Genomic DNA, 25,142 nt, shown 5'->3' with positions numbered 1-25,142 from the left:
AAGAAATTACTTGAAAAGATGAATGGATATAAAAGCTATCAGGTGTCTAGTCTACATCTAGAATATTCATTTATAAAAATTATTTATTTAGAAAAAGACCACTACTAGACCCTAACAAATTATTCAGTGAGAAAGGTCTTTATACCTACACTTATATCCTGTTCTGCTAAAATACCACTACCAGTCATTAAAAACTTAAAGAATAAAGCAAATGAAAGACTGTTCTTTTTTCTGATAAAAACAAAGATGATATGGATTTAAAAAGCGTGAACATAAAAAGAGTTCTTAAAGGATCTCTGAACTCTGAAATCTTTAAAGCAAATAATATTGTGTACCCAAAACAACTAATCTAGAACTAAAATTCAGATGACATTAACTGATGCTTTATCATGATAAAAAATGCATAATTAATAATCTAGGAAGCTAAAGTTTTCGTAAATTCATGATTTATAAAGGAATAAGGTAAACCTTCAGAGAAATGGGCTCTAATACTTGACAGTTGTGTTTGAATTATCCAAAAAAAGTGTCTAATACTAATTGTTTATTTAAATATGAAAGCCCAGACACTTGGCTTTCAAGCACATGCCCCCAACAAAAATACTTAAGAAATCCTTACCTACTTCTGAACCTCCAGATGTATAAATTTTGCCTTCTGCAGCACAAGCAGCAAGGCTGTCTCGAGGTGTTGGAGGGCCCAGTTTGGAATACCAGCTATCCTTCACTACATTATAGCAGTCCATTCGTTTTATGGGGAAAAGCTGAGAGCCACCCAAAATGTATACTACATTGTCCCAAAACACACATGCTGCATCTCTTCGCTTTTCAAAGGGGCAGCGGATGTCTGTCCAGCTATAATCCTGTAACAGGAAAGGACAGGAAGATTTCAGTATGAGAAAAACATAATTGAAAAGGACAAAACAAAGATATAGTCTAGAAAATACAAAATACAAGAATGTGTTAATTTACTAGAATACACATACAAATGTTTGGCTTGAGACTATTACCATTTTAATCTTGTGTGATTTCTTCAGAATGTTGGTTAGACGGGGCAGAGGGCAAGAGGAAGGCACGTGACTGCTTTGGGTCTTTTCTGGCTCTAAAATGAACTTTAATATGTTTGAATATATTACTGCCTTTTCCCCCTTCTATTACTGAAGATAATAATACAAGAAAATTCTAAAATTAGTTGTTTTATTTTTTAAAAAAGCCTCTTTTCCAAATGTAAATATCTCTATCCATTCCCTGCCAGATGTATAGAATGATATAAAAAATTAATGGATAAACTAAATCTCAAAATGTCATTATCCTGTTAATATAGAGCCAGAAGGTATTTTGTGGACATCTGTGAGATATTTTCTATAAATACTGTTACGCCAATGTAGTTTGTTAGACTCTTAGAATTGTGATATGAAATACCTGAGTAATCTGTTCTGAGAAGTCTGGATACTCCCTTTTTCTCCCCAGTGATTAGAAACAAGCACCTATCAGTACCTCACAGTAAGGGCTGTTCATAGCACCATTTCCTCACTGTGTTTGATGGCATCCAAGGATGCTTGTGCCGCCCTTCCATGTATGTGTAATGGCAGAATGTTCTCAAAGTTATAGCATCTTAGATTCTCCCCTTTTTTCGAAAAAAAAAAAAAAAAAAAAAAAAAAAGCTACAGTGTTCTTGCTACTTTTTGAAAATAATCAGGGTCACACAGGAATCCAAACAGTTCTCAATATCACTGTGATTATTAATGTTTTTTTTTCCCACCCCCCTGATTATTAATGCTGAGTTCCCTTTGAGAAAATTCAACCCATACCTATCATGCTAGTATCTAGGGTTTTATGCATTCATCGGACTAGAACAAAGCATCATAGAACATCAGGAATGGTCTCTTAGGAAAGGGAGAGCTTCTAATATAGAAAACTTTGACTCCTGACAAAGAAAAACCTTCTGCTTTTTAGGTGACCAGGAAAGCAGCCTTAATTGCCTAGGACTTTGTTCCTAAATTAGGATCTTTGTCCCCCTGGGTTACTCAGTGGTATACATTGGTAGGCATACAAACCTGTATGATAAACCTAACATCTTCCTGAAACTTCAGTTCTACTCAATGGACACTGAAAAATGGGGGGGGGGATATTTTTACTTGTTCTTTTAGATAAACTGTATACCACAGAAAGAAAGAGATATAAAATAATCACCATATTCTACAAGGAACAATCCCTCAAAGATAAACTAAAGGATTGTCTCACATATTCTGCAAGTCCACTCATAATTCCTATTTCACCAAGTGTATTTAAGCAGAGAAATATAATTCCATCAATAAACTCAGTGAATCTCAAATTTTGCCACTCTTACATCTAATTTATTTGGTACTTATTATTAGAAAGCTATGTGGGCACTTCTCTATAATTTTAAAAGATATTCTCAAGAACATTATATTCCCAGGCTCTTCCTTAATTATAGGATGGGGAAGTTCTTTTAAACAATCTCCAAGACTTGCTGCTCTTCAAATTAATAAATAACTACCCATGTAGGGGCTGGGATTAAAAAGAAAAACACACGATGCTTTCTTTGAGCTAGATGTGCTTAAACATTTAGACACTAGGATATGAGATTTCAAAGAATGAAATAATTCCAAAAAGTTTGGTGACAGAATAGTTCTAACTTTCTAAAACTACTCAGGGGTTAGAGTAGGGAATAAATTGGTGCTTGTATGTATCTGTCATATAGGGCTTGGTTATGCTTCAGATTTAAGAATTAAAAGAAAGTGCTCTCCTGGAAATATAAGTGCAAGGAAAAAAATGATTAGCCTGTGTGTGTGAGAGAAAGAGAGAGAAAATGACAGAGAGAGGAAGAGAAAAGAGAAAGTGAGAGAAAGAGAGAAAGAAGAATAGGCACATACTTCTACCTACTTGCAATTTGGGCTCTAATTTCTCCAGAAATCCTCAAATTTTTTAATGTTTAATGACGCTTCTGATAATTGCCAATGGTCTCTGTATGTCAGACACTAAGCTTGATAAATACTAACTATATAAAATATTGTGCCTAATGGTTCATCTTCTAGGCAGATAAGCAAAATGTCCTTGCAAGAATTTCTACCTAGAACACAAAATAGATTTTTCATGGGAAAATTGGAAAGCCTGAAAAAAATCCTGGGTAGGAGGATGTCTTAAGTTTTGATACATCACCCATGTATGTATACATATGTACACATGCAGACATATCCACATTTAAAGTCCTATCTTCCCTGATCCTAGTTAGCTTGTCTTGCCTCTGCTGTGATATGCCACATGCTATACTTTGTTCAAGCTCAAGACTCCTTTCCTTTCTGTAGGCTTTCCTGATTTATTTCTTCTGAATCCTCACCACTCTGAAGTCCAGATTTGACTCCATCATAGCTTGCCCTGCATTTTTCCAGCTGTAGTGCAATAGTCCTTATGGTACCTAGGAGAGTGAAGGCTTCTTGAGGTGAGGGGTTGTAAATATTTTTTCTAAATGCCTCAAGGCAAAAACATTAGTGTGCTTTTTCCTTCAGAGTAAGGACTGATTTTATACAATGTAGTCTGAAAACACATGGGTCCTCAAATAATACAAACACTATAGATGTTGATTTTAAAAATCAAGGCAACCACAATCCAAAATGAAGAAGTACTTTTTATTTTTCAAGACTTGAAAACTTTATTTTGAATCATTTTGAGAGAAAATCAAACTAAATTAGGGAAGGCAGGGTCTTAGAAAACAAGGAAAGCAAAATTAACAAAACTTTACAATTTCTTGAAGAACCCATGAGGGATCAATCCAAACTGAGTTTAAGATGACCAAATTACAACTGCTTTCTCTTAAACCATTATCTGATTTACCTTAGCTTCTAAGGGCTACTAAAAAAAATGATACAACTATTACGGTAATCTATATAGAAAGCAGGTTTATGGCAGATGCCAGAACACTCCCAGAAGCAGTTTCATGAGAAATATATAGAAACACTTTTGGCTTCATTCATTTTACAAGGTCACAATAAGCAGCACAAAGGAGCTGGGGAAACTTGAGCACCAAGCTAGGCTCTGCATGGAAGAGCCGTGGGTCTCAATTAGGTTACTTAACTTCTCAGGAACTTTAGTTTCCTTATCTGTAAAACAAAAAGACTAGATAACTTAAGGTCTCCTCCCTTTCAGCCCTAACATGCAATGATCTTAGGGTCTAAATGATTCAGAATGTATCACTAACCAAATAGCCACTATTAATTTATTAGTTATTGAACACTTACCTTTCCAGGAACTATGCTGAAATATTTTAAAACATTATCTTATTTAATTTCCTCAACAACTCTGTAAGGTAATATATTCATTTACAGATAAGAAAACTAAGAGATGTTAAGTACTTTATCAAAGGTCACATAGTTAGAAAATGGTGAATCCAAGATTTAAATCTAAATCCACCTGACTCCAAAGCCGTGCTGTGTAGTCTCTATGCTGTCCTGCTTTTCTAAAAATCTTCTTACACGGCCTACTGGAAAGAACACTAGACTGGGAACAGAGCAATCTGGGGGGTTCTTGCTACTGTTGTGTTTCCGGCTAAGTGACTCTAGGCCCTTGAATTATCATTGCTGGACCTCAATAGCCTCATCTGTAAAATTGAGAGGTTGGTGGGATGGCTACCGAGGTCCTGAACAATCTCCACATCTTATCACTTATAACCACTAAAAGCACAGCTGCTGTGAAAATAGAGGTTTTCTCCATGTATTTGCACAGTATTTGGCCAAAGGCTTGGCATATTGAGGGAACATTTTTATTGGGCGACAGTCCACATTTGTAGAAAAATGTTTACCTCATCCAGCTGGGCCACCTTCACTTTTGACCTTAAAAAGGTCAGAGGCTGTAGATGCTGCTCTTTGCTCCTAGTTTGGTGCAGTTCCTCACTGCGGTGCTATTTCTAAATTACACAGATTCCAGCTGGCATCTTGTCACTGTGGTTCCTGGTTCTGTGGTGGCTACACCACTGAGGACCAGAGGGACCTGTAACCAACAAACCAACAGTACCTGGGGTCGGGGGCCAGGCTTTCCACCTACTTTGCTGGTAAATCTAAATAGTTTCTGCTTTTTATCCTTTGCCAGAGCAATTTTTCTCCTAGGATTTTAGCCTACAGAAAAAACTGGACAGTGTGCAAAGCTGGCATATATAAGGATGTTTCACTACAGGGGTATTTTAACAAGGAAAAACTGGAAAGAGGCCAAATGTGCAAGAAGAGAGGATTAAACTAATTATGGTATATCCTTATGATGGAATACACTGCAGTCCTTCAAAAACATGATGTGGAAATATCCTCATAATATAATGCTGAGACCAAAAAAGTTTTATAGAATAGCACGTATGGCACGATACCGTATTTGTAAAATGTGAGGACTAGAATGATGTTCACTAACTATTGATGACTGTCTTTGGAAATTGGGAACACTTTGGCTTTCTCCTTTATATCTTGAATTTTCTATTAATACAATGAACATGTATTATTTTTGTTAAACGGAAAAAGTAAAATACAACAAAGGTACCAAAAGTATGGTACAAGGAAAACAACTGCTTCTCAAAGCAGAGGCCTATAAGAGTGCTAAATGTTTTAACAGAAATATGAAATTGAAACTAATTTAAAGGCTTTAAGGATTAAAAAACAAATAGCTATTATGCTATACAGCTGAAATTCAACTACAGGATAGATAAAAGACAGTCTGCCTTCTTTCCAAATGGCACTTTTTTTTTTTTAGGGCATTCTGGTTGTCCAGAAGTAAACACTTGATCATGTCAAGTAATATCACAGGCTGAACCCATGTTTTGAAATGTGCCCATTTTCAATAGTCACACAAATATTGCTGGAGACATATTGACCTCCTAAAGTCTAGAAAGAGACCTAATAATCAGCCATTGGGAAAAATACTCTAGTAACTTACAATAGCACTGTAGCTATTAATAGATAAAAAGGCTTCCACAGTGGGGGAGGGAGGACATGATTTTGCTGTTGCTGGCCGCTAGATAAAATTAGGCTTAATTAGCAACAAACAACATATAAATGGGCATTTCTCAGCTGTTAATGATTAGTTAAAATTAGAGCAAGGAGTCAGAAGTGAGGCCAAAGACCAGCTCAAAGAAAATTACCAAATAAAAATCACTCTGTTTTATAAAGTCACAAAATGTCCTTCCCCTCTATGCTCTCAAACTAAAACCACACCACCAAAAAACAAAACTCAAACCTAAACTACTTAGAAATTCAATTATTAAATAAAACTCAGTCTAAAAGTAAAACCTGACACGGGTGTTAAGCTTAATAACAGCACTTGTCCTTTGAGTAGAAAATAAAGTATTAGGGAAGTACACTATCCCTGTGCTAGCATAGCACCCTGTGAGCTATCTTAACAGAAGATTAGTCTTTAAATGAACTTTCACATGTAACTTGGCACAGCAAGGCATATTACTTTAAATGATGATCTCAAATCCCAGAATGCAATCACATACTTATTTAATAAGATGTTCTGACCAATGGAACAAACATCTACTCTTTGTGCCCTGATGTGCAGAACACAGCAGATAACACCGATGGCTGAGAGTTTTGGAAGAGTTAGGAAGGTGAAGGGAAAAACAAGGTGGGGAAGATGGTAAGCCTTTTACATTTAAATATGGGAAAATTAGAAAACCTAAAGATGGCAGAGAGAAACTGATAGAAGAGTGAAGAAAGATCAAAGAAATTAAAAAGGAGTCAGATGAACATAATTGATATTCATACCAATCCTGAGAATATGGAAACTTTTTGATTTTAGAACAGAAAACTGAAGTTTAGGAAGGCTGAATTGCCTAAGGTTATATACCTAGATTTGAAATGCTTTTCACAAAACAGCTGCTTTCCTTTAAAGAAAAAGGGGGAAAAAAGATCTCACAAAAGAGAGGACCAATGACTTAGTCCTTCAGCTCTTCCACCTATGTCTTTTTTAAAAATGTTTCTTAGAGACAGGGTCCTGCTCTGTCACCCAGGCTGGAGTCCAGCAGTGGTGTGGTCGTAGCTCACAGCACCCTGGAACTCCTGGGCTTAAGTGATCCTCCTGCCTCAGGCTCGCAAATAGTTGAGACTACAGGCGTGTGCTACCATGCCTGACTAATTTTTTTTGTAGAGATGGAGTCTTGCTATGTTGCCCAGGCTGGTCTCAAACTCCTCGCTTCAAGTGATCCTGGCCAAAGTGCTGGGATTATAGGCATAAGCTACAGTATCTGGACTCTAATTTCCTTTTTAAAAGTACAAAGCTAAGTTAGATTCCATTCAGTTAAACAGTACCTTTGAGAGCTTTTATGAAAAATTTTAATAATCATACTTACCAAGCCAAAAAACAATGCATTCATACTCAGGATTCAATATACTCTTAAGTCTTTTCTCTTTCCTCCTATCCAAACTCTACCAATAAGTCTCCCTCAAGAAAACCTCCATGAAGCTTCTGCAGAGGCTTCATGGTTGACAGATCCAACCCAGGGAGCTCTCTTTTCATACCACCAATGCCATCACTGTCTACACACATTGGGACATTAACTGGTTAAGTTCAGCTGAGGTGCTGACCTCCGCCCCCGTGCTAACCGCTGTGTTCATGTGTACTCCTCTTGCACTCTGAGTGTGAGAACAGGATCGTGTTGTATGTGTGTTATTTCCTGCCAGTGCCCAACCCACAAATTTCAAAATCTAGATGAATTGTGGTCTGGTTAATGTATGCTAAAATATTACTTGTCTAAACTATACTTTTACAATCAGCTAGCCATACAATATGCTCTGCTGTTTGTAACAGCTAAGGATAATTATCTTTTACAGTGTGTTCCAAAAGTCTCTATACATAAGGAGCCAATAGTAATTACCAGGCAACATAGTCTAAGTAAATAGTGAAGATTTATCTCTTTCCTGGTCAGTTACCCTGAGCCCGACTCTTATCCCTTTAGACTTGCACTCACTCATGTGCCCACTACCCTCCAGCTACTTCCCAATGGCTGGAGTCCCTCACCAACTCACAAAGATAGCATTCCTATTTTCCTCTTCTCTTCTCAGCCTTCAATCAAATACCTGCAGCTCTATTTCCATTCTCTCCAAGCCTTTTTAGGGGACTGATCTGTTAATTTAGGATAATTAAGGCTGGCTGTAGCTTATGGAGAACAAATTTGATATCATCACTCCCAGGGTTAGTCATAGTTTCACTGGGAGGTTTCTTGCAGATACAGTGACTTGACACAAGGAGAAATCTCTGAAGGTGAGAACTTCAGGCAGTCTACTGAGAAGGGGTGGAAGGGGCTGTGAGGTTGATTTCAGAACAAAACTACAAATCAGTGTGTTATGGAGATGCTTGAAAAGAGATAGACTGAATCTCTCAATGTTCCTATTTTGGAAGACATTCTAGGAAAACAAAGCACTCAACTGAGCATTTGTCTCAGAATGTGTTCCAATCTCTTCTTTATATAAGCATGAGGACCACCTGTCTAAACAAACTGCCTACAGAGAACCAGGCAGAATACCTACCATGCACTAGTGCAGAGAACACAGACACTGACAACTAAGGAAGCTTAGGGATACTCCGGATGGCTCACACTTGCATTCCAGCAATGTCAGCTACTGGGGCTGGCAGCTGGAGGTCCAATCCACCTGGATGACTGCTGCTCATTTTGGATATTTTGCTCTTGTTGGTACTTCTGATCATTTTAGCAGTACTCATGCGTTTACCTCTGTACACTGCTTCTAGAACACTCTTTGCTGGTAGCAAACACTACTGATATACGCTAATAAAAGCCTCAATTTTTTAATGTAACACCATTTTCCTTTAAGGTTTACACTGTTTTTACGCACATGATCTTTTAGAATCATACACAATATATAACTGCCGATTTCCACTCTGATCACAGGATGGGAATGTGTCCTTCTTAGTGAGATTCTGTTTAAGAGGGAAGATGGCTATGATGCTGTGAGATAAAGGCACTGTGATACCTTTAATATATAATATTTCCAACAGGAAAATGTGTTCTAAGTTCAATATAACTTCTTTTTCTTCTTTTTTGTGATTTAGGGCCCTCTATATTTAGATTGAGTCCTATAAAACCAACTGACATAATTTCCTGTGAAATGTTATATATACTGGTTCATTCATTCTCACAAAATTGAGTACTCACCCTGGATCAGGCACTAAGCTCGTGATGAAGTAGTTCAGAGTACTGAGTAAGAAAATGCACTCAGGGTAAATCTTCTGACCCTGATGGTTCCACACATATGGCACCATGTGGTTTCCTGCCTTAGCAAATTACAGGCGCTGGCCCTCACCCTGCTAGTCTTACTACGTTTGTTTTTGGCAGGGAATATTGCAGAGCCCTCTTTTCTCTAGGGCATAGTCTCTCATTTCTCCATCACATGAAAGTAGTGGGCCAAGATCCTTACAAAGTACTAAGCTCTCAGCTCAACACTTCACTGGCAGGAAGAGTCTGAATAAAAACTGGTCAATTACGCCAACTTTTATTTAAGCATCAATATCTAATAAGGCATTACTACATGCAGTCTAAGAACACAAACACCAAGAGAAATAGAACAATAAATACGTAACTCTTTTGGTAATCACTAAGCATTTAAAATTTAAAAATAGGTATAGGATGGGACGGGTAGGCTCAGTAGGCTTTATAAAAGGACCATAACAATAAAAATATCATTGCAATTTAATATAGCAACCCAAGACTTCCTTTTCTGCCAATATTCAGGAAAAGCTAAGATTTTCTTTGCTATAATTTTTTAGTCATGAATTAGTACAAATATTTGCCTCCTTGTCACCAATGATATTCAAGATATATCTAAAGATAATAGCTCACAGCTTAATATTGGCTTAATTCTGGATAATTCAATTAAGTACCACTGTTCAAATTGTCCCCTTTGAAGGAGAACAATTCATTGAAACTGGTCACTATTTTTGGCTAGTACAGGACACACACACACACAGGTTCCATCAAATGACTGTCAAACCCATTTTAACATTTCTGAAAATATTCTGAAAAGTTCAAGAGTTTTAAAATAAAATAATATTCCTATACAGTACTTCTTATTAAGCAGTCTACTTGAATTGGATAATGAAATAATGTTTACTTTGGGAGATCCAAGATAAATAATAATATATAACGATATCAGCTTCCTCAATTATTTTAATATTAGAAATAAGGACTAAGTAACTTATATTACAATGTTATACACAAATAACAGTAAGTTGCAAAAGTTAGTCAAGCTAAATTTTTATAGCAAGAAGAAGAGAAGGGGCTGGCACTTCTAATAGAAACAATAAATATTGTAATGGGATTCTAATAGTGTGAGCTTCTGGGAATAAGAGATAATTGATGGAATGAGAATGTTATTATTTGTAGTTCATTCCTCAATTATTTGAATTTTTCAACTGGAAGTCTAAAAATTTGTGGTTGAGAATACAAAATAGCAATTAAGAATGGGCCATTTATAAAAGTAAAGCAAGACATCAAATGAGAATTCTGAAGTTACAGTCTCACTTCCAGGGTCGTGTGGGACATGCATCTCTTTTCAACTGCCAATAAAAAAAAAAAAATCAAGGAAAGTGTTAGAACTACAGACTAAAAATAAACAAAGTGTTAAGTCATCCCACAGTTGCCTTACTCTAGAAACAATGTTCCTGGCCTCCTAAATGAAATTAGGATTCTTCTTTGCCTATCTGTATATCAAAATAGCCATCTACTTTATTTTAAAATATTTTTCCACCCAAACTTGGGTTAATTGCTTTTTTAACTGCCCAAATCAACACAACAGTTAGGCTTTGGGAAACAAATGGGATATAATTATTGTTAACACCTGAAGGCTGTGGTTTGTAGAATAACAATTTAAATCACTATCATTTCAGTTTTTGCTTGTTTTGCAGTTTATCATTTTCTTTCTTTTTTTTTTTTTTGAGACAAGAGTCTCACTCTGTTGCCCAGGCTAGAGTGCAGTGGCTTCATCAAAGCTCACTGCAACCTCAAACTCCTGGGCTCAAGCAATCCTCATGCCTCAACTTCCCGAGTAGCAGGGACTATAGGCACACGCTACCATGCCCGGCTAATTTTTTCTATTTGTAGTAGAGACGGGGGTCTTGCTCTTGCTGAGGCTGGTCTCCAACTCCTGACCTCAAGCGATCCTCCCACCTTAGCCTCCCAGAGTGTTAAGATTATAGGTGTGAGCCACCATGCCCAGCTAGTTTATCATTTTCTTATTCTTGACTCAAGACGATACTGAAAAAATTAAAAACAGCCACTGAAATTTCAACAGGCTTACCCTTATCTGGCGTGAAACAGATGTGTACGTTTAATAACCTCTTAAGCACAGCGAGGACATTGTATTTATTGGATAGTATTGCACAAGCCATGAATTCTCAAGGCACCTGCCAGTCATCTAGTCTAGAAAGGAAGCTAGATGTCTTTAGTAAAAAACCAGCCTATATTGTGGAGGTGGAGGAATGGATCAGAAATAGATGTATGTGCCGAGAGCAGCCCAACAGGGACAGTCCAAATATGATGGTGATTAACCAATCTAACCTGATTTTCCCTCCTTGGGGAAGTGTTTTTGCTATCTGGCAGCATATCATTTACTATATGGATTATAGTGTTAAGTATTATGGTAAGAAAGAGAAGCTTTTGGAAGTTTCCTTCTCCACCAAAAAGAGGAGGAACTGCTGAGACTGGTAACTCTGGTTGTTGTAAGGAGGGCCAGATATGGTCTTCTTATTGGACCAGATTAACACAACCACTAAAACTTGGCATACAGCTAACACTTTGGCCAATGTACATTTCTCTGTTACTATCTACCCAGACCATTAGATGGAATTTCTTTTCAGCTAGCAAGGAAAATAAAATAATGTCATGGTCTGACCTTAAGGATCTCTTGACTCTCTAGGCTCTATGCCATAATCTAAGCTGCAGGCACCATGGACCCTCTCACCTTCCCAAGGTCACATACTGGTCTCCTATGTTGATGCCCATATGCTGATCAATTCTGAAGACCAGGAAATGGAAAGGATCCTATAGGTCTCAGTCAGACATGTGCTGGACAGGACAGGAGACAAGTTAACCTAGAATACAGTGTTGCTCACTTTAAAGTCCCTAGATATCCACAGGTCTAGAACAGAGGTAGGCAAACTATGGCCTGAAGTCCAAATCTAGCCTATCATCTGCCCACTTGTTTATGTATTATTTATGGCTGTTATCCTGCTGCAGTATCAGAGTTCAGTTGTGGCAGAGAATGGATGGCCTGCAAAGCTGAAAATATTTACTCTGGCCTTTTATAAAAAAAAGTCTGTGATGCCTGATTGATAGCATGTTGGTATAACTCCTTAGAAATGAAGAACAGTTTTGCTGCCCCAAGCACCTCCTACATATTAGAGATTGCACATAACCCATATGTGGGTGTCCTTTTTTTTCATATATATATATTTCTACTAGGTAACCAAAAAGCTGTTAATTATAAGTAAACTCTTTACAGATGGAGAAATCTTTCTAAGTGTGACAGGCTATAGTAGTATGGCTCAGCTGCTCAGGGTACCCTGTAATCCTGCAGCATCAGGATGCTGCACGTGGCTTGAGGCATGTCCCAGTATAACCACAGAGCATGGCCCTGGGATTCTGGAGCGAGGCCAACCTTCTTTAAGGAGGTACCATTTTTTCAGCAGACAATTCCTGGCTGACAGACAGCAAATGTCTGACACCAAGGGAAACCAGGTGCCCACATCATTTACCCATCTTGAATAGTTTTACTTGACCTGCCTAATTACAGAGAGAGCATGCCTTCAACCAATAATGTGGTATGTAAACACAAGACTGGGCTTATGGAGGTTTCAATGGCACAAAATAGCCAAATAAGCCAATCACAACCCTTAACCCGTGGTCCTTCACCTGCTTCACTGTCTTCTCCCTCCATAAGGACTATGCCTTCGTGGAGGTACTCCCTATATCCAGCTGACAAATTTAAGAGACCTGAGCTTGTTTTTGATAGTACTAGCCAATCATAACTGCCAAAGCATCACAGCCCCTTCAGGAATGGTACTGGGGGACAATACAGAAGGCAAGTATTCTGATTTGATAGAATTTTAAGCAGTTCATTTCATTGTCCATTATACCTTTTAGGAGTAAAAGCTTAAGGCCAGTTTTTATTAATTCCTGGGCAGTTGCTAATGGTTTACCCCAGACAGATGTAGACTTGAAAGAATAGAAAATTTCTGACAAGGAGACTTAAGAAAGGACAATGTAGGTGAGCCTCCAGAAATGTGTGTCCACATAAATTCTTATCAGAGTGCCCCCAAATGCAAAAAAGTCTCTTGTGGACAAGACTGCATTTGTATCTTCTCTCTGCAGTCAACCTGATGCTTGTTCCATGGGCTTTTGAGTGACCACAATGGCACTGATAGAGGCTGCATAAACAGTTATAGAAGTTAATGGACTTCCCCTCCCTAAGGCCAATATGGCTACCCACTACTGGCCATTGCCCAATTTGTGAACAATACTGACCAATCCTAAGCCCTTGCTTTGTTAGCATACTTTGAGGGAACCAGTTAGTTACCTAATAACAGGCTAACTATACTGGGACTCTTCTATTGTTGAAGGGACAATGCTCTGCCCTCACTGAAATTGATAATCTGGATTTGGATTGGCCTTTTCTGTCTTCTGCACTCTTGACAACACCACCATATGTGTTTTTATAAATGCCTCCTATATCACCACTACATTATTACACATGCCTCCAAGGACCCATTTCATAAAGAAGTTATCAGACAAGTATGCTAATGTCAACCATATCCTCTGGTCTCATCAAGTATCTACCATTAAGCAAAAATTGGCTTACAAAATGATTGAAGAGAATCCATTATGTGATTGGATACAGCATCAGTTACGGATACCACCTTGCAAGGTTGGGGTATTATCTTTTAGAATTGTGGTATTTGCTCTGCCCCAGCAATACATGTGGTACCAGAAAATATTGTATTTTTTCTCCCATAGCCAAAACACATAGGTCTAAGAAGCGAGGAGTAGAAATATGAGTGGATTCTCTCAAGGTTATAATTAATGATCTATTTTTTAAAAATTGTGTTCCTAGACCTATGACTCAAGCTCTCCTGGCCCAGTTGGCATGATATGTAATGGAAAGCACACTAAAATTCATGATCATTTCTAGACAGCTGGATTAAAGATCATTTTATCTTTTTTCTTTGTGATTTTCTAGGTTTTCCAAATTTTCTAGAATGATTATATATCATTTTAATTACTAAGGAAAAAACCCACATCTAGCCCCAGAAGCAGATTTTCATTGAAAACAGTACATAATGAAAGCAAGGAGTTATTATGAATGCAAGAAGTTGTTAACAAAAAGAGGAAAGATAGGAGAACTAGTTTTCCCCTTTTCTTTGACAATGGGTACTATGCAGGACTCGGAGCAATTATGGCAACATTTGAAATCTAACCCTCAATTTCCTTATCTGTAAAATGAAGATGATATCTTAGGTATCTCATAAAGTATGAGAAAGAACACCATAAATTAACATCTCTAAAGGCATGAATATTACCACTTGTAGTAGTTGAGTGTCTATGTGCTCAGTGATTTCAAAAACAAGAGAATAAGAAGAATGAAAACTAGTTACCTTGGGGTTGAAATATCTACAAGACTGTGGTTGGGAGCCTCCAAATAGGGCTATGCGGTAGTCATGTTTCTTTCTTCTAGGCCTTGTGCCATCTACAAGCTCTTCTCGATCCTCTGGAGACAGTAGATGGTACCTCATTCCGCCTGTAGAAAAATACATGGCAACTCTTCAAGAACTTTGGGCACAAATGCAATGTTCTGAAAAGGAAATATCCAGACATAATAGTACATTTCTTTCTGTAATTTTCTTTTATCATTCCTCTACAGCATTCAACGAAAGTGAGTGGGAAGAGGCAAGAGAAATATATAAGGCCCTGAATCCTAATCAATTTATTATTCTCAGCAATCACCATTATTCTGAGACTGCTCCACCCATTTATTGTGTACCAGTCAATTATTTGGCTCCTTAACAGCTGCCAAAAATATAATTATTAAAATCCAGATCTCCTAACCCAGTGGTTCTCAATATTAACTGCACAATTAGAATCACCTAGTAAATCTCTGAAACTATTTATAACTGGGCCCTACCACAGACCAATTAAATCAAAATCTCTGGTGGTAGGCCCAGGCATGGTATAGGGCATCTTAAATCCTTGCCACTTCAAATGTAGTTCAAAGACCAGCAGCTTCAGCACCTGGGAGTTTGTTAGAAATACTGAATCCCAGACCATATCCTAGACCTACTGAATCAGCATTTGCATATTCAGGGTAATCTGCATGTACATAAAACTTTGAGAAGCACTGTCTTAGATGACTAATATGCAATAAGGATTCAGAACTATTGTTATCTAACATGATCCTTTTCCTTCAGCAATTAATTTTTTCAAGGGCCACTTAATCAAAAACTATTTTAAAGTGTCATTTCAAATCAGTGTGGGAAAGGTAGATTGTTTATCAATGTTAGACAATTAAACAGGGAAAAAATTGTGCCCCTACTTCATATTTCACTCTAAATCACAAATTAATAAAAATTTGAGTATGTGAAAAATCTCATGAATGCACTAAAAGAAAAATAGGATAGCTTTAAAAAAACAGACCCAGATGGGGAAGCCTAAGAGTGACAAAAAACAAAGGAGCCACAGAAAAATGTTTAGACTTAACTACACAAAATTTTAAGTTAAATTAGTGCATGGCAAAAAGACAAAATGAAAAGACAACGACAAACTATGAAAATATTTATAAATAATGTAAAAGAAAATTATAAAAATATATCCTATTAATAAGGTTAAGAGCAGACACTTAAGAGAAAATTAGACAAAGTATCTGAATATAGTTCACAGAAAAAGAACTACAAACAACTCTTGAACATATGAAAAGATGTCCAACTGCTCTCATTAGAGAAATACAAATTAAAATCATACTTTCTTCACTTCTCAGATTGTCCAAGATCAGCATGTGTGGAACACAGAGGCTATGCTAAAGGTGTGTAGGGGAGACACCATGCTTTTCCACTGCTGGTGGCATGTGGATGGTTATAACCATACGGACAGTGATATAGTACTATCCACAAAAATTACATGCACACACCCTTTAACCCAGGAATTTTCCTTTTCTAGGAGTTTGTAACCATAAAGTTCATTGTTAGGGAAGTAGTTAAAAAATTATGGTATGTCTATACAATGTTATATTATACATGGCTGCAAAGAAGAACGAGAACATTTAGTACATATACACAGAATGATCTCCAAGAAATAATGTGGAATAGAAAAAAGCAAGATGTAGAACAGTACACAGAGTATAATACTATTTGTGTTAAAAATGTATATTTTATGCATACGTACACATATTTTATACATGTAATTTATATATATATATATAAGTAAATGACTGCATATGTGAAGTCTCAAGACTACCTCTGGAATGACATGCAAGATAATAATGGTAACCTCCAGGGTAAGGGAATGAGTGGTGGGCAACGGGGGTATCAGAGAGACTTATTTTTTACCATGTACCCTTTTAATACCTTTTTGAATTATGTATGCTATATAGTATTATTGATCTAAAAATAAAATAATGCAAAAAATCCTGAACATATGCAAAATACTTCTGTACATGAGGCTGTCTTGGCCCTTTATAAAAGGGAAAAACAGGAAAGACAAGTTTTTGGAGAACAGTTTATGCATGAATGAAAGTCATCATCAATATTTATTATTTCCTTCCATTTCAGAATTTGAGTAGAAGCATTTGTGCATTAAAACAGCTGGAAACCTCAGAGGCTCTGGGTCATGCTCTAGGTCAGAGGGGTCCACAAACATTTTCTGTAAAGGGCTAGAGAGGAAATACTTTAGCCTATGTAGGGCACATATGGTTTCTGTGGCATATCATTTGTTTTTTGTTTTTTGTTTTTACAATCTTTTACAAATCTAAAAGCCAGTTTTCACTCAAGGCCGTATTTAGCCCATGGGTGGTTCTCAAAGTGTGTCCCATGAATAGCAGCATCAGGATCACTTAGAAATACAAATTAGTGAACACTAGCCCAGGCCTTCTGAATCAGAAACTCTGGGTTTGAAAGCCACTGCTCTAGGAGGGGTCTACACAGGCCAAAGGGACTGTGTAGTCTATGAACACAATACTCCCAGCAAGAGAAAGACAGGAAACAAAGAGAGAAACAGGAAGAAACTGTTTTGAGCCAAGAGGCCACTGGGTAAAAGTGGCTGACTGTGGCCAACTGTGATGACCTCCCTTGGAGGAAGCATGAGCTATGCCTCCTTCATTGATAGGCTTTTTCTTCCTCCCCAAGACTAGGGCTGGAGACACTTTGGCACTTTTCCCTGAGAAGCTCCTAGTTTCTTAGGCTTATTACTTTGGGAGTTATTCCTTCCAGAGTAAAATTTTATAAATTTTGAATAAGAAGTTGGTCTGGCCTTTGTGGCAGCTTTGACTGCGGATTTCATTTTTATTTTGCAACCCATTTTCTTTTAGATGTAAATTTTTTTTAGCTTAGTTTTATTCTATTTTTCGATTGTCTTTTCCAATTTTCTTCCACTCTGAAAATGCAATAAAGTCAGATGGCAGGAAGAGAACTAATGATCTGAAGAAGGGAGGTTGGAGGACTTCTTTCCTCCATTTAGCTCTACCTAGACCCCAAAGCTTGGAAGCATTTCAGCTGCTTGTGCTTAGTCAAGGACTTACAGAACAATTCACTATTCTTTATTTAAAAACCAAAAAGAAAAAGAAAAAATATAATAAACCTAGTAAATTAAAATATACAACAAAGTTTCCTGCTCAAGCATCTAATCCCTACACTTGAATTTCTGGAACAATCCTGCTATCCTGTTTCTAAATCAATTCAGAATCCACATAAGAACTATTCTCAACAGCCACACCATGCATGAAGAAATAGGAGTAGCTCTCTACCCAATGAAACTCTACGGCCAGAAAAATAACACATGGTTTGGGAATGAAGGCATAACAAAAAACCTGATATTAACATGTATGACACCTAAAAGATGAAAGCCCTAATCTAAAGGCATTTTCTTGGTCCTGATTTTCTTTCATCTCTCTGCATTTAAAGCAACTAGTGGCCACCTATACTCTATGTTATTAACACCCTCTTTACTCCTTGATTTTCAAGGCACCAGCCTTTGGTTCAAGTAGCTCTGACTTTGCCTTTCCTGTTTGTCTTCTTCCACCTGCTGAATGTTGGCCTTCATAAGGATGTGTCTTTGACTCATACTTTCTTCTCTTTTTCCCTTGACAACCTTAACTGGATTCAAACACTCCTTGTTTTTTTTTAAAATTTCATTTTCATTTAACAAAAAATGTACTATATATTGTTTTATGCTTTTGCCACTTAGGAAAAATTTCTATATTAGATATTCATGAAAAAAAATTTTTAATAAGTGTAGAGCATTTCAATGGATGGATATATCATAATATTTTTCCAAACTGGGGATAATATTGGGTCAATTTACCTAAAACCACATAATACCATTTAGTAACTATGTGATAAGTCTAAAGGAAATTTTACTTCCCAATCAAGGAACAAGTGATCTAATAATTAGGACACTCAAACTTACTATGTCTTTTGAGAAGGATATCTTAGGCAGGAGTGAAGTGCTCACTTCTCTTTTATTTATTTCCTTAACTTGTGCCTGAAATCAGCTACACCTTAAGTGAATCATCCAGATGAGGTACCAAAAATAACTTAAGAGTTCATAGTAGGTTTCAGGTACCTTCTATGAGAGGCTTTCTTACTCATCACATATAAATTGAAATCTATAATGCTGCCCCACTTCTAGATATGATGTTTTGTTTTATTAAAATCAATGGGAATTCAAGAGCCCGTGAGAGTTTGCAGGAGTACAACTTAGGCATATTATAGTCATTACATTACATATTTCATACCTGTTTAAATAACAATCCAAACTTCCGTTTATAGCAGAATGACAGATTAGACTTTTAGAAATATTTTCCTGCTGTAAAATAACTGTAAATGTTGGGAAAAAATAAAACAAGAATTTTTAAAAATGCATAGCTAAGATCCTAAGAGATAAGAGCGCTAAAAATGAAGATGAAATTAGACATCAGAATGGTAAGGATTAAGGACCCTGGCGCTATTCTGAAGGCATTTTATAATACTGGAAACCTAGAAATTGTTTTTATTGGTTGTATGAAGGGGAGAAGATAAGGTCTTAGATCTACTCCAGATAAGGAATTGGAATTGAGATCTATTCCTAAAGCTGGATCACTCAGATTGGTGGTTATTCTTTAGTGAAAGTAAAGGCTAAGAAAAAATAACTGCCTGATGGCAAAGGAAGAAACAGTAACTTGCCTGTTTCACCTTCAGGTTCAGGTGGAAGTAAAGTCTCCCTCCTTTGAGAATTTATAATGAAAGTCCTGCTCTCATGCAGATTTGAGGTTTGAATTTACTCTGCCATAAGCCAAGGAAAACTCATAGTCCTGGGTTGTGCCCTACAGAACTTGGCAAAAGTTCACAAGATGAACAGAGAAGACCTGCCGGAACACAACCTGGGCCTCCCAATATTCCTAGAGATTAAGATCAATCAAATAAATATAAGCACACAATCCAAACTTACAAAACACATAAGGAATTAAACCCCCAGGAGTAAGTCAACAGCACCAATGAATAGCAGCATTTGGTCTTCAGAGACTTTAGATACTGGCATTATCAAACACAGAACATAAAATAACTACATTTAAAGTGTTTAAAGAAAGAATTCAAAACATGAGCAAGGAAAAAAGACCATCAACAATGAACAGACAAATAAGAAATAAAAGGAAAAAGATATAACTTGCAATGGCAACAATAAAAATATCTAAAATAAATTTAAGAACGTGAAATGTATAGGAAGAAAATTACAAATTCCCCAGAGACATATGGCAATTTAAATGAAGCATGACAATAATTAAAAGCAAGGTACTAATATGAAATGGAAGAGAAACTGATGTGTGTGTGTGCGCGCGTGCGTGTGTGTGTGTGTGTGAGTGTACTCAGTGAACGGCATATTTGTTTCTCTTTCTTTTTTAATAAAGAACACATACATACACACAAATAGATATGTGGAAACTTGGTTTATCATATTTCAAATCAGTAGGAAAAGATGAATTATTCAATAATGGTATTGAGCCATCTTACCAGACATTTAGGAAAAAAAATTATTTCATACCAAATAGATTTCAGTAGGATATAAGGCTTAAAGAGAGAGAGAGAGAGAGAGAAAGAAGAACAAATCTATAAATGATAAATACACAAGAGGAAAATTTTATAATTAAAAAAAAATCTTGGAATAGGGAAGAATTTTCCAACCACATCACTAAAGCTAGACATCATAAAGGAAAAGACTGGTTCAGACTTAATGTAAAAACAACATGAGATTGGACATGCCAATTTAAGGTCATCTCACAAGAAACAAACACAAACCCTACCTTTGATAATTCTAGTAGATCTGTAACTCCAAAACACAAGCAGATGGAGAATCTGTCAAATCTAAATGGCTGTGCAAAGAGACACCAATGAAAAGCAAGCCAAATTACCCTTCAGAATGCTGGAATGGCTCATAATTGGAGACACTAAGTATTCCAGAAGGTGCAGGTAGGGATAGAAACAGAATTCTAAAAAATTCTGAACAAACGACAGTTGAACTGCCAGGTCTCCTTCTCCTGCTACATAGTCAGGTACTCACTGTACTTTCACTACTCTAGGAGACAGGATTAGCCTTTGGAGATACTGAACCAGAGATGTTCCAGACTCAGTGAACAGCACAGAGAAGAGTGTAGGAGTAAAAACATGGATTAAGCAAAAGTATGCATAACAAAATAACTCCTCACCCAGCTCACAAATACCTATACCCAGCTTATACTTCCCTGAGAAAATATCTACCAACATTTGGGGCTCTCCAATTTAAAAACTGACTGGCTACTCTGATTACCCTATAGTTCAGCTCAAGAACTAAGAAGCCCACTCACATGTACAGTCTATTAGTTTTGTAATAACTCTTATATGCTATGAAGCCAAATATTCAAGAAAAGCTTCCAACAACAAAAACAGGAAAAGAAAATGCAAAGGTAACATATAGAAAATACAGATAACAAAATAATAGCTGAAATAAAAGAATTGAAAAAAATTCAAGGCTATTTCTCATAAGAGGACCAAGAGACAAAGATGGATAATAGGAGAGATAACAAAAGATTAGACATGCAGTGGCTAAAGAATCACAATATTAGTAACAGAGAACTGAGAAACCTATGGTTGAAAAGAGAGAATGCCCAACCAATATGACTTAAAAGGAAAAAAAAAGCACATCAAGGCACATTACTGTAAACTTCCAAAATATCACAGATTAAAAGGAAAAAAAGATCTTACATGCTTACAGAGAGGAATAAAAAAAGAAAGGATCAGATTGGCACTAGACTTCTCAAAAGTAATACTGGAAGCCAGAAGATAATGGAGCAATGTCTTCAAATTCTAACTGAAAATGATTTTCAACATAATTCTATATCCAGTTTAACTATCCTTCAATGTTTTATGGTAAAATAAACATATGAGATTCGTCAAGTCACCAAATATTTAATGATTATATACACTATCAGGAAACCTTTAGAGGATATATTCGATCAAACAGAAAGAATTAAGATAGGGAAAAACCTGGGATTCAAGAAGAGAATGGATCTAACATAGGAGAGGGGTGATGGAGACGAAGGAAGGAAGCCCCAGGACAAGAACTGTGCCCCAGGCCTAGAGAGCAAACGTCTATACTGAAATAGGCACAAGGAAGGGATATTTCCAAGAAATTAAAGCAACAAATTGTTTAATTGTACAGACAATTTTATTCAGTGGCATTTTACAAAGGCGTTGAAGGACTGGGACTTAGCCTGCAAGTCAAGAAAATCAAAACAAATGAAAAATATGGCAATTTTTAGCTCCAGCCAAAAAAACCAAAAAGAGCTATTTAAGAAAGAAAATGAGATAATAGTACACTACTTGGCTAAGTAAAATTAATAAGGAAGAAGCACATGAAAGCTATTGTATACAAAAATAGAAAAAAGTATTTTTTACCTCCTCTCACTTACTAATGTATACCTATAAAATAAGGGCTGAGGCCAAGTCCCCTCCAGGTGTACAGTTGAGAAATCCAAGCAATTAATTATCTAAAAGAGCAAAGTCTTGAATCTGGCTACTGAATCTGATCCATGCTAAATACGGTTTTAAGCCCATAAGAAACTGGCTACATGATCAGGTTATAAATGGATATTAAGGCAACTTACTTATCACCATCTTAAGACATTCAGGATTGTCTTGAATAAGTGGTTCAGCTTGTACCGTTTTACTTAAGAAATTCTTTGATATAAGAGGAAACCTGACTTTAGCAAGGATATCAACCATAAATGGCTGGCGATTAGGTTCATCGTATTTCAGCCACCTGACTGCAGCATCATAAACCTAAGGGGGAAAAACAGCACAGTAAAATTCTTAGATGGCAGAAACATTTTCAATTACCTATGTTTACTCTCACATTGAAGGGAGAGAACTTCATAAGGAGACAACCACTTATTCCTAATGTTCTATTCAGATATTTGCTTTCATCTCTGAACATTTGCCTGTACTTCAGAACAGTTTACATACTGCTCTAGTGAGTCTTGTAGGTAATGTTTTTTTAGAACCACTACTACATAATTTAATGATAGAAATAATGCTTAATTTATGATTTTTTAAACAAAATATAGCTTCCTTTTCAGAATAAGATATGATGTATACATTGTAACGAAAAAATCTATTGGTCAACACGTTACCTATATATCGACATATATAGGAAAACAGGTTAATTTCCTAAAAGGCTTTCCATCCCAGGAGATATGAACGTCACCTGTGATTTTATTTCAATCTTATACTCTTGCACATTATTAATTGAAAAACTTATCAGCTTTCTAGAAACATTAAAAATAAAAATTCTACTTTAAAAGTAAATTGCAGGATATTTATATAAGAATTGTTCCCCAAAATAATACTGTAGCATTCATTTAACTGCACTGAATAAGCCCAAGTTCATTAACATTTAATTTATAAATTAGTTTTAACACACTGAAAACAAATTATTTCAAATCCACACATATCTACCACACTGACACGTTTGAGCTAAATGAATTAAATTTGGGGTGGTGTTAATAAGACCCAAGATGTTATCTCCCTATGAGTTAATTTTTTGTGGGAATTGGTCTTTTTTTAAAATAAACTTTTTATTTTAGAATAGTTTAAGATTTACAGAAAAGTTGCAGAGATAATGCAGAGAGTTCCCACATGCCCTGCACCCGGCTATTAAGGTGTTACATTAGTATGACACTTTTGTCACAACTTATGAAGCCATATTGACACATTAACTAAAGTCTATACCTTTTTTTGGTGGTGGGAGGGGGAATTCTTTAGTTTTTATCTAATGTTATTTTTCTATTCCATGATCCCATAAAGGATACCTGGTCAGGGATTTTGTCGAATGTCCCTCGGTATTTTACTCATTAGACTGGAGTTACAGTTTTTTGGGAGGACAATCACAGAGGTGACATGCCAGTCTGACTACATCAAATGTGCATGCCTTCAACATGATTCATCACTGATGTTAACCCTGACCACGTGTAGGGAGTGTTTGTCAGGTTTCTCTAGTCTAAAGTTACTACTTCTTCCTTTTCCATACTACATATAAGTCAGTTAATTTTGATCACAGAACTGGGTTGGGTTTTTTCTTTTTTTTTTGGTCTATTAAGGTACTCCAGGTCCAACCTGTGAATTTGCAAATTGACACTCTGGGCCATGAAGAAAACAGGGAAAAAGAACATAGCTTAGATCAAACTTTTTATCTTTATAACAAAAGTAACTCAAAGTATATGATCTTATTATAATGCCTATATTAGTTTCCTATTGCTGCTGTAACAAATTACCACAAATTTAGTGGCTTAAAATACAGAGAAGGATGTAGGGCTGAACATAAAGTGAGTCGCATATCAAAGTATTCCCCTACCCAGCTCCCAGATGCCTGCCACCCAGCTTACACCTCTGACAGTTTATCTGACAGTTCTGGAGGTCAGAGTCCAAAACTGGTCACAATGGGCTAAAATCCAGGTGTCTGCCTGGAGGCTCCACAGGAGAAACCATTTCCTTGCCTTTCCAGCATCTAGCAGCTGTCTGCACTCCTTGGTTTGCGGTCCCCTTCCACTTTCAAAGCCAGCAATGGCCGGTCAGGTCTTTCTCACATTGGATCACTCTGACACTGCCTCCTTTTACATCCCTCTTCACATTTAAGGACCCTTATGATTACACTGGACCCACCTCATAACCTCATCTCAAGATCCTTAACTTAATCACATCCACAGAGTCCCATTTGCCATGTAAGTAACATATTCACAGGTTTTAGGGATTAGGATGTGGGCATCTTTGGGGTAAACACTGTTGTGCCTACCATGGTACCCAATGGTTATCTCTACCAAGTGGTCCTTCTCTCAAAGACCTTATAAGCACCCAGGACTTAACTTTTCCTATGAAACAGACTTCGGAATACTGTGTTAAAGAACAAATTCTCTCCTAATATGACTCTTTCTCTTATGTATCTAAACATGAGGTATAAGAAATTGATAAGGACATTTTTACTAAGAAAAATGTTGAGTAGTCAATTTAGTCACCTGATCCTCTGCTCTCACAGTCAGCGTGTCCTGGTTGAGAAGATGTGTCACTCGCTTGACATCAAGTTGTAGAAATTCATCAGTTTTGTAAACTTCAGTAAAATGCTGATGAATAAAGTCATCTGCAGTTGCTTTCAATTCAGGACAGTCCAGACACTCTGCTAGCACACTTATACCTAAACACAGAACGAAAATAATACAAAATCATTTTTAGAACCAAGTATATACTGAAGATAAAGCATGACTTCAGAAAAATTAGACTGAATGAATTTCAAGAATCTGGATCCTTTTCTGTTCCATTGATTTGCCTATTCTTGTGCCAATAATATACTGTCTTATGAATGGCTGATTTTGATA

At 36.6% G+C, this 25,142-nt stretch overlaps 1 protein-coding gene across 1 annotated transcript in view; it reads right to left on the bottom strand.

Annotated features, from left to right (window-relative positions):
* KLHL7 (kelch like family member 7) overlaps positions 1–25,142 on the bottom strand; it is a 58,496-nt gene that overhangs the window by 9,030 nt on the left and 24,324 nt on the right. Inside the window, exons 5-8 of the mRNA XM_045564067.1 lie at positions 24,786–24,961; positions 22,383–22,557; positions 14,656–14,798; positions 617–857 (exon numbers count right to left, since the gene is read on the bottom strand). Of these exons, the coding sequence (XP_045420023.1) occupies positions 617–857; positions 14,656–14,798; positions 22,383–22,557; positions 24,786–24,961 (735 nt within the window). The remainder of the gene's footprint in view (positions 1–616; positions 858–14,655; positions 14,799–22,382; positions 22,558–24,785; positions 24,962–25,142) is intronic.

This window comes from Lemur catta, chromosome 11, assembly GCF_020740605.2.
Source record: "Lemur catta isolate mLemCat1 chromosome 11, mLemCat1.pri, whole genome shotgun sequence".
NCBI lineage: Eukaryota > Metazoa > Chordata > Mammalia > Primates > Lemuridae > Lemur > Lemur catta.
The sequence above is the reverse complement of the archived record's forward strand: the minus strand, read 5'-3'. Positions and strand labels throughout refer to the sequence as shown.